Source organism: Haliotis rubra, unplaced genomic scaffold (assembly GCF_003918875.1).
Source record: "Haliotis rubra isolate DU_JTF1 unplaced genomic scaffold, ASM391887v1 Scf62, whole genome shotgun sequence".
NCBI classification, from domain to species: domain Eukaryota; kingdom Metazoa; phylum Mollusca; class Gastropoda; order Lepetellida; family Haliotidae; genus Haliotis; species Haliotis rubra.
Window position 1 is genome coordinate 2,845,891 of NW_025767324.1, and position 10,824 is coordinate 2,856,714.

At 39.9% G+C, this 10,824-nt stretch overlaps 1 protein-coding gene across 14 annotated transcripts in view; it reads left to right on the forward strand.

The window, feature by feature from the left end:
* LOC124256193 (prenylcysteine oxidase-like) overlaps positions 1 to 5,829 on the forward strand; it is a 98,434-nt gene extending 92,605 nt beyond the window's left edge. For all 14 annotated transcript variants that reach the window (XM_046690174.1, XM_046690163.1, XM_046690168.1 and 11 more), the window contains one exon: positions 4,715 to 5,829. In XM_046690174.1, the coding sequence (XP_046546130.1) occupies positions 4,715 to 5,529 (815 nt within the window). In that variant the 3' untranslated portion in view covers positions 5,530 to 5,829. The remainder of the gene's footprint in view (positions 1 to 4,714) is intronic.
* The last annotated feature ends 4,995 nt before the right edge of the window (positions 5,830 to 10,824 follow it).

Sequence of the window (10,824 nt, forward strand, 5' to 3'; positions counted from 1 at the left end):
ATGATGATGGTATAGAGGATGATGGAGGTTATTTTCTCCGATGCTGAGAGTCTCACGGTGGATGGTCAATAACCTAGATCTCTCATCACCATCTAAAAATGGCAATGTGAAGCAGACATATCTGATGAAAGAAGGCGATGCAGATGCTATCACACTACCACCGATCATTTCGATTGCAGCAGTCCCACAGAATCTAGATGCAGCATTCCACAAAGCCACGAGAAGTTCAGACACCACATCTACCAAACTTTCATGCCAAGAAGTTCTCCGCATAACATGGACCCCTTCTTCAAAGCTCAAGACATCGATGAGAACTATAAGTTGATCATCAGCGTCCAAGTACAAGAATTACAAGATTGATGATCGCAAGTTAGTCCAGATAGAAACCATGGCAGAGGCCATTATGTTTTTGGTTTAAATAGATCTAGAGCGATCAATGAAACTCTTATCACCAGATTTCAGTGATCACGACTTCTGAGGATGATAGAATGATTTATTCTGCCTTACTTATGCAAAGAAAGACCAGCAGTTCCTAACAGATCATCTTACATCTATTTCAGCAGCACTGACCTTAGCTTCGTCGTCAAGGCCTCCTCGCTTCCTGCAACTGGGGCGAGAACTTTTACAGCCCCACTGTATACAGCCCGTGGTCTTCAACATCCATCTTTAGCGGAGAAATAGACAAAGTTTCCAAGGAAGTCACTTAAAGGATTCCAGAGAGTCCTTATGATTAAATCGATGGACACACTAGCCAGCGTCATTCGACAGACTTCACAAAGATACTCAGGAAGATCTAAATTCACGGGCCTACAGAGAGCCGAGACAGGAAGATAGCCAGCTCTAGAGGAAAAAGATTCTTTTGTCAGCCCGATTCGGCAACTATAGAGGAGGATCAGGAAGAGGCAGGACGCAGAGGTTCCACGCAACTATAAGCTGAAAAGACAGGTTCGAGCGACTGGAGTCTTCCACCCCAGCCGTTCCAGTACAACCATCTCAAGTGGGTGGGCCTCCAACTATACTGGGAAAACTGGGGAATGTTACAAGACCCTTATGTCTCAACATTCTACATTCTTCGTCCCCAGTTCCATTATCCCACTAAAGGCCAAGCCTCCGCTGACAGTCAACCCTCACAAGTTAGACTTACAGGCTCAACAACTACCCGAGAGTTAAGAGAGGCTGTTACATCACTCCTAATAAAGCAGGCCATAGAAATTACTAGACCAAGACAACATAGAACCAGGTTTCTACTCCCCAGTTTTCCCTGGTTCCCAAGAAAAACTCCAAGGAGAAATACAGACTCATCTACAACATGAGCTTTTTTCAACAAGAACTATCTCATAAAACCTCCGAAGTTCCATGATACATTTACCTCAGTTCTGGCGGTTGATTAAGCCCCATGGACTACATGGGCGGTATCGATCTACAGGGCAGCTTACCTGCACATCCCGATACACTCCAAAGCCAGGGAAATACCTACGGTTTACTTTAGGCGGGGCAACATTACCAGTGGAAAGAAATGCTCCCCATTGAGGAATATCATCAGCCCCCTGGCTTTTCCGCGAGGATAAAAACGAAGCCGATTATCACCTATCTTCATCATCAAGGGGCTACACGCGAGTGCGTTTTACCTCGGCGACGGGATACAAGTAGATCAAGATCCACAGCATCTCAAACTACAGTTAAACTACATCGCTAAAGCTACTAACACAGCTAGGATGGTTAGTAAACTTACTCAAGTCGGACCTAGTACCCGTCACAAGACCTACAGTTCCTAGGCATTGATTTATCACAAATCTCAACCGTATCGTCGGTACCCAGAAGACCGTTGGATCAAGATCCAACAGACCATTCCACCAGCTCTACTGTCTCCGTTACCGCTTCTCGACAATGGCAGAGCCTCCTAGGTCTCCCTCACATCAGCCCAAGACATGACAGTCAGAGGCAGAGTTACAGTTCGTCCCCTTACAGGTCTTCATCAATGCACATCTCGGCGATTTACAGCCATTCAGTCTACGAAACATCTCAGACCTCATCTACTATGGTGGACAAAGAAATCGAATGTCTGCGAAGGGATTTGTTTAGCAGAGCAGAATTCAAAACCCATCTATATGTGGGCCAGCGTCACTTCAAGGTTGGGGAGCTCATCTGCGCCAACCAGAGCGACATCGGGATTATGGAACCAACAAGAAAGCAAACTCCATATAAACATCCTAGAGATGAAAGCTGTAATCAGCGCCATTCTACATTGGAGCACATTTCTACAAAATCGCACCTTATGATTCATACCGACAATTCCACAGTGGCGTTCTCGTTGAACAAGCAAGACTCAATGAGATCACTGAACCTTTTTGAACTTAAGCTTTCAACTATTCGATCTAACCCCACGATCTAAATCTACAGATCAGAGCAGTTCACATTCCGAGGAGCCAGAAATGTACTAGCAGGCGCTCTCGGCCTCATCTACCATCACCGACAGAATGGATGCTCAATGCGGAAATATTTGCACAGATAATCAAGCCGTTAGCAGCGCTAATAGATCTATTAAGCCACAAGATTCAACAATCAGCTACCGACATTAGTGTCACCAATCCCAGATCCACAAGCTTGGGAAGCGGACTCTAAGTATATCATGGGAAGGCCTCAAGCAGCGTGCAGCGTTTCCGCCATCCAACAATAATACCTTAAGTATTACAGAAAATCAAACAAACACAGAGTCTACAACTCACTTTGGTCGCCCTACTGGCCAGCCAGAGTATGGTTTCCCATTCTAATTCAAGAAATCGGTCAACCAGTATTAGAGCTACCCAAAGCTCAAACCTGTTAATACATCCACACACGAAACAGGTGCGGAAACCCAGAAGTTTACCAACTTCGCATATGGACTGTATACAAATGTGTTTTAAACAAGAGAGATATTCTACCAGAGCTGAAAAGCGGTCCGCTTTTGCCTTACGACACTTTCGACTTTCGTGGCAATGCGGCGACAAGTGGCACAGTTTGAAAATTATGCAGCTAATAAAGGATTTACAGCGAGAGATGCTTCACATCCTCAAGTGGCAGACTATTTGTGTTACCTGCGGCAAAACAAACATTTAAGAGGTTCGTGATATCAACATATCTTGCCGGCAGCTCTGCTGATCACTATGAGAGCGGGTGTCAAGCTGACAAAATCTCCAGAGTTACTGGCCTTACTACGTGCTTTCCGATTGGAGGACCAAAAGCGGAAGTTCCGCTTCCCAGCTTGGGATCTGAATATAGTATTACAACACCTCACTAGTGAGGCCTATGAACCTTTGGAATCGACAAACTTTGAATTTCTCTCACAGAAAACACTATTTCTACTATCTCTAGCCGGCAGCAAGAATATCTGAAATTCAATGCTCTGGATTACGAGAGGATACAGTTTGATGACAATCAAAACATAAGCACCTGGGATTAAGATGGGATTTCATCCCCAAAAATCAACTACCAGGTCAACCAGACAGGTTATTCCATGTACCAGCTATCCTCGATTCTCGGATCACAAGATACACAAGACTTATCACTGTGTCCAGTCAGAGCTCTCAAAGTTTACTTCACGACGATCAAAACAAAGGCGAAGATTTCTCAAAGATTATTCATCCCTTATATGCCAGCGAATCAAACAGAAGTCTCGTACTACCATATCTATTTGGATAAGGACTGTCATGCCAGCCTACAAGGCAGCAGGCTTGGACCCACCAACAGCATCAAATCCGCGAAGATTAGGGCATTGGCTTCCACCCTCGCCCTGCGGTAACTGTTCTTTGAACACAATTATGGAAGGATGCTTTTGGAAATCGAACATGGTGTTTGCGCGAATCACTACCTGAGAGACATCACCACAGAAGATGTCTCTGGCATTCACCATTTCGCCCCTTTGGTCCTGCTCAACAGCTGACAGTCCCTCATTGAAGTTAAATATTATCATCACAAGTTTAATATGTATTATATATACATAATTTAGCTAGCTTATAACTCTAAGGAGTTCTAGAGCTATGTATATATTTAGCTTATTCACCCCCTAAGTACATATATTGACATTATGTTTAGTTGTACAGCGACTCTATCAGAGTCACTTATATATATATATAATATATGTAATGGTTTTCAGTATATATCAATGTAATACCCATTTATGGCATTATATAACCTATGGTTTATATACAGGAAATATCCTAAGTCAATGCCTTCATGAAGTTCCCATACGGTTATTACAGTTATATTTATACAAAATCACTAATTATAAATCCAAAGTATTCTATTACTCCTCCTCCGTTCCGTAGGATTCTACAAACAAAGAGCATGAGTCAGGATAAGGAAAAATATGTAATTTTTAGAGTAAAATTGATATTTTATACTTATCCTGACTCATGAGGTCAGCCCTCCCATCCTCCCCACATAACACTTTGGATTTCCCCGTAAATTCAAGTGTTGGGCTCGCAAAATCAGGAGAGAGTGAAGCACGAGGTATAAGGTGGCGACACCTTTCCCGGCAGAGGGATTAAAGGGGAGCAACTCGTGGTGAGTACTAATTAGTGATTTTACATTGAAGGGAGCTTCAATTAAGGAGATACAAGTGTTTCCACTATGTTCGCAAGAAGAAGAAGACAAGCAAAAGAGCATGAGTCAGGATAAGTATAAAATATCAATTTTACTCTAAAAATTACATATTTTTGTCATTTTCTTGATCCAGGTGCAGTGTCAATGGCAGGGGCACAACCTGGTTTATGGTCGGTCAAGGGAGGTAATAAGCTGGTTCCTGAAAAACTTCTGAAGAAATCTAATGCAAACTTGATCAGTGCGAAGGTAACACAGATTCTGTTGCAGAAGGATGGTGAAGGAGTTACCTATGAAGTGTCATATAAGACCCCGAACCCTGAAAGCAAGGATCAGGAAGAAAACGCTCGGGAATATGATATTGTTGTCATAGCAACGCCTCTTCCTACCGGGCAAACAGATATAAAATTTGAAGATTTTTCACAACCCTTGCCTTTTCCAGACTTCAAGATGCATGAAACAGTAGCTTTGTTTGTTCAGGGGCACCTTAATGCTTCTCACTTTGGTTATGAAAATCTGAAAGATGCACCCGGAGGAATTTTCACTGTTGATGAAGATGTGTTCTTTAACTCAGTAGAAAAACAAAGACCAGTTACTTTTAAGGAGCATTTGAAAAAGAAGGATGTTGAGGAAGAAGTTTATAAAGTTTTCTTAAATCGGGTTCCTACTGAACCAGAGGTGAGATTGTTATTTTCAGGTCGAAAAGACTTAAGGCTAATCAACTGGAAAGCATATCCTCAATACAGCACAAATATGGAGTTACCTCCCTTTGTTTTATATGACCGACTGTATAATGTAAATGCTGTAGAGATTGCAGCGTCTGCTCTAGAAATGAGTGCCATTGGAGGCCGTAATGTGGCACTGCTGGCTTACAATCACTGGTATGGCCATTTGGATAAGATTGATGAGGTATCAGAAGGTGAGACAACTGCAGCCAAGCAAGAACTGTAATCATTATTGTGTAGCAGTTGATTGTCATGTGACATTACATGTTACCATAGTAACCTTCATTTCCTGTTTCTTTAAGTTCATGGGCTGGGTGCAAGAAATTGTTTGATTTTTTTCTTAAATTTGGATGATTGAACTATTTTAAATGTTGGTTTTGGGGGAGTGACACTTCAACTCCAACTGTGTATTATGTTGATGTTAAATTTCTGATTGTCATCCTGCTGTTATTTTGTATGGGTCATAATATGAGAATGGATACTATACAAGCCATTATAAGCCTGTAATGGCACACTTTGCAGCCTTCACAATGCACAGTGGTCCTCTAGTCAGAGCCGGCTAAATTGTGTAGAAATCCAAAGCATAAATCCAATGATGAGGTTGAAATTCTGGACCAGTTCTCAAGTGCTAGAAATTGAAACTGAATGAAACTGACAAAAGTGTGAACATACTGAAAAATAGAAACTGGACCAGGTACAAACTCTGAAGACCACTGAAAGGAGGTTTCATCTATTCTTGTGGACAAGTCTTTAAAACATGAGTTTCTAATGCTGCTTTGTTGCGATACAGTATGTATCTTGATCTTAAAATACAAATTATGATGCATTTCAAAACTTGACACTTGGATTATCGCAACAATGTAAGTTTGGGTGGTCAGGGGTGGAAATAACCCATTGCCCGACGTCCCAGTCTAGTGTTTTTTTCTGCTGGGCAAGCAAATTTGTATATCGTGTTGTACCGGTGTCCAGTTGACTTTTCCAATGTTAATTATGGTATGTTGTTTATTTAAAATATCAACAAGAAAATCGGCCAGTATAGTGGGAAAATTATCAGGGCAAGTGATTTTACATGTGCCACTGTACCGGAGTACACTAGCAATGTTAAAGTTATTTCCACCCCTGAGTGGTTATAGCAATATTCCAGTAATATGATGATGGGAAACTCCTCAAATGAGATGGATGGGACCAAACCAAATGGTGTTGAGAAACCCAATGTCCCCGGGGGATATTGTCACAGTATATCCCATTTACACTGCTGTGTTTAAGGCTCCAAGATGTAAAATGTATGATTGTAATGAAATTTGAATCATTTAAATTGAAATTTGAAACATATTTGAATTGAAATTTTGGCGTCCTTGATTTTCCAGTCTATTAAATCTCCATGAGTACCCTGGACCATCATACTGACTTCCTTTTAGTGTAAATTAAAGCTGAGGAGTAAATACCAAACGGAAATAAAAGGAGGAGTATTTCACAGGTTCATGGTTTTATTACTTTCACAGACACATAACACTTAGCAGGTTTTGGGGGATTTTTGGTCTGCATTGGCTTATAACCACATGCAACCACGGTGACTTCCAACCAGAAATCGTTTTGTCAGTGACACTATTCCCATCGTGTTTATTCTTAATACAGATTTTAACTACATTCAACAATCTTTGCTTTAATACAGACAACTAACACTATTCGAGATCCTAAGATCGGATGTGTAGGTCTGAAACAATTTTTAGACCAGTTTGGTTCACACATGGAAACAAAATCTGACTCGTATTCTTAGAAAGTTATGTGTTTCTTTCACTCACTGATTTGACTTTTTAAGCATATACATGTATCTGAATTATCCATGCATATTTTACACAGAGACGCATCTTATTTGGAGCCCTGTGAATGTGTTCATCGTGTTCATGATCATGAGAGACTGGAGTCTTAATAGACTCAATTATTGAGGACTATAGGTTTTTTGCTCCTCTCGAGTCTTGTTTACATATTTCAGGTGTATATTTTGTTTTGAGAATGTCAAGTTTTTTGTTCAACTGACTGAGATCTTGTTAACTGTAGTCCAAAAAGTGTCTACTTTCTTTGATTGAGGACACCATTTCTTAAAATGTCATATCAGAAGGTACAGTGAGTGCTTCTAGTTGTATAATGTGTTCATCTTATCTCTGCATTTTATGGATAATTCCAGTTCCATGTGTTCAGTTGTCACAGACCTCTATGGTTTAGTGGACAGAATACCAGACTGTACTAGTATGTAGCTATATAAGTGAACTGCCGCGATATTGCTGGAATATTGCTAAAAGCGGCGTAATACTAAAACTAAACTCAGTCAGTCAGGCTATATAAGTGAAAAAGTGTCAAGAACAACATTCATTTCACCCCACATTATACCCCATAAATGCCCTCATCCACAAAACCACTGAAATTCTTTGACTGTTATATGCCCTAATCTAACTAGTCATCATGTTAACTGTTTATATCAAGCTATGCATGTCACTACTGAAACTTCCACATTGAGGTCACCTTGACCTGAGTATCAGTCAGTGCAAGGGAGATATCACACATGTATGTGTCAGATCACCTTCCTCTGTCTGACATTATCATTATTATATCAATCAAGTGCAAGGTTCTGAACACAAAAAAATCAAAACAATATTATTTGACACAAAACAACTTCTTTTGTTTATTATGTTTAAAAAATGTCATTTGGATCCTAAGTAATGTCTAAATTTAGGTGTTTACGGGACTATCCACATATTGCCGAAAAGTAGATTCAACAGCCATACAATACAGACTTCGCCAAAGCTTGCGGTATTGCTCATCCCTACTGCTATCATAAGATTGAATGGGTATGTAATAAATGTTCAGGACATAAGCATGTTCAGTTATAAGACACGTTATTTGTATGCTTCTTCTGCAAAGGGATTAGAGTATTCCTTATAATCATTCATTTGTACATTTATATTTTACCATGCTTTGAATTATATTTCTCATACATATGTTTTCTCTTTCCAACTTACATTGTTGCTTGTTATTTTGTTATGCAATCTACTTGGGATGATTGTGCAGAAGAAAGAGAGCAAGTTTTAATTAGTCCATCAGTCTGTGCGTCTGTCCGTCCATAACAGTATTTTTAGAGTAGGATTCCTCTAGAATGTATTGTCTTTCATGCTCTATAATGTTACCTTATGGTGCGTTCTCACTGTGTGTCTTGTATCCCATGACATGTATATGACTCGACAATCTCTATTCATGAAGAAAAGAAGATGGTGCTGGTATCTATCACATTCTTGACAGTCATTCTGAGATGGGCATAGATCTAAGTGATTTGATTGGTCGGGATCCTACAACTTGTAGTTAGAATATGGTCAAGTCCTATGGCTTACAACTCAGCAGCAAGTAAGTAATTTCAAATTGTTACGATTAGGGTATTCTGAACCACAACTTTGTTACATGCTACCAGTTGTTGCTACATGTTACAAGTTGTTACAAGTTGCACAGAGAGAATGCACCTTTACATAAGAATGTACCAACCTCTCACTGGTTAAGAGGCAACAGTTATTTTCCATATTACCTGCTCACATGTGGACATCACAGCTCCTGGTACTTCATCTCACACACAGGGTATATCACACCGTATACCGCTCTAGATCGGTGGACAACTTATGCCCTAACCCTCGTCACAGTTAGGAGATCTACATTGCGTTTCAGATTTCTGGGTATAAGTGACCATGTCAGTTACCTCATGCCCGAAACGTTTAACATGTCAAACCTCGTGCCAACACTATGAGTATCAGTTACAAGTGAAAGAGCTAGATGTAAATAATCCACAAACAATATATTAGAACTGTTTATATTCTTTGCATTTGGAACCTCCCATTTATGTTTGGTTTTGACATACAGATATTAGACATCCTTGTCTGAATGTTACATTCATACCAAAGAAATCAAAAGCCTAAGTGCTGACTGATTGATTAGAAAGTTCCCTTGATGCGACTGACTGTGGAGGTGTTCAGTGTCCTCTGATCTTAAGATTTCATAGAACTAATCAATATTTTGTTACATTAGGTTTCCCTTTGCCCAGAATGTTCTAGATGGTCAATTTACTTAAGTTTTTACAGGAAAAATCTTGAATACGAGTTTAAAATGTGATGTGTGTTCATGTTTGTATGCCAGGTCAGCTTATGGTGTCCAAACCTATGTATCATCGTTTCAACTCGTCAATGTTATACATGTATACTACCCAAAAGAAGTAAAGGACACCTAATCTTTTCATTTGACTCCAGTAAATCTGTTATGTTAACTATAGTAATTTGAAAGATATGAGATTTTTGTTATCACTGGGCATGATATGCTTGGATATTCTGAAAATAACGAAATCATGAATATGGCTGAAAGCATGTGGTGTTCATATATATGTATATATGTTTATTATGTTACCAAGGTAACATGAGACATTTTTTATTCTTGGTTTAGGTATTGAACAGTATGGTAAATGGAAAAAATAAGTAGTTGGTTCGTAAATTTTGTTGTGTTGAACATATAAATCTGCCTTCATCAGAACCTTTTCAGATTTTATGTTTTTTGAAGAATTGATGAACCGAAACAGTGTTGCCAAACCAGAGGCAACAGTGGTGAATATTGTGAACATAATGATCAGTATGTTACTGTGTATGTCACTATGACTAGCTAGCATTATTACTGTACAGTTGTTTCTGTTATGAATCATGAAATATGCAGGCATGTAGGTGCATGGTCACTTGAGACATGTAGGCTGGAGTGTGTGGATACAGGCAACACACCATCACACGGTGTTATGTGTACATTCTACCAGAATATAAGGGGCGGAGGGTAGCCTAGTGGTTGTAGTGTTCGCTTGTCATGCCGAAGACCCGGGTTCAATTCCTCACATTGGTTGAATGTGTGAAGCCCAGTCTGGAGTTCTTAGCATGTTATTTCTTTCTCTTAATAACTTGAAAACAAATAATTAAATGAGTATTATAATCAGGGGAGGGAATTCCTTACACTGTCCGACATTTTCAGTTGTATTTGAGATATCACACAATGGAGTGGGTCAAGTGGTCATGATTTATCTCTTGTCTCACAAGGGCAGGTTAATTTGATTGAACAGCTGTTTTAGTGCTGTGTCAGTTATAACTGGATTTACAAGGAAGCAGGAGGGCAAGTGGGTTCAGGGTAGTTATCAAAATAGAATATATATGAATTGGCATGTAAGTCAAGATAGAGATATTCATCTTATAATGATGGGGTACAGACAATGCCAAAACTCTATATAATGTAAGTCAGTAAGACAAATCTAAATATCTCCTGTCCGTGAAGAGCCGTGTTAGAATTGGCCTTCAGCAACCCATGCTTGTCGTACGAGGCGACTAGCGGGATCCTGTAATCAGGATTGCTGATATGGTTGACACATGTAATCATACACATGCAACTGAGTAGATCGATGCTCATTGGATCACTGGATTGTCTGCTCCAGACTAGAATATTTACAGACTGCCACCAT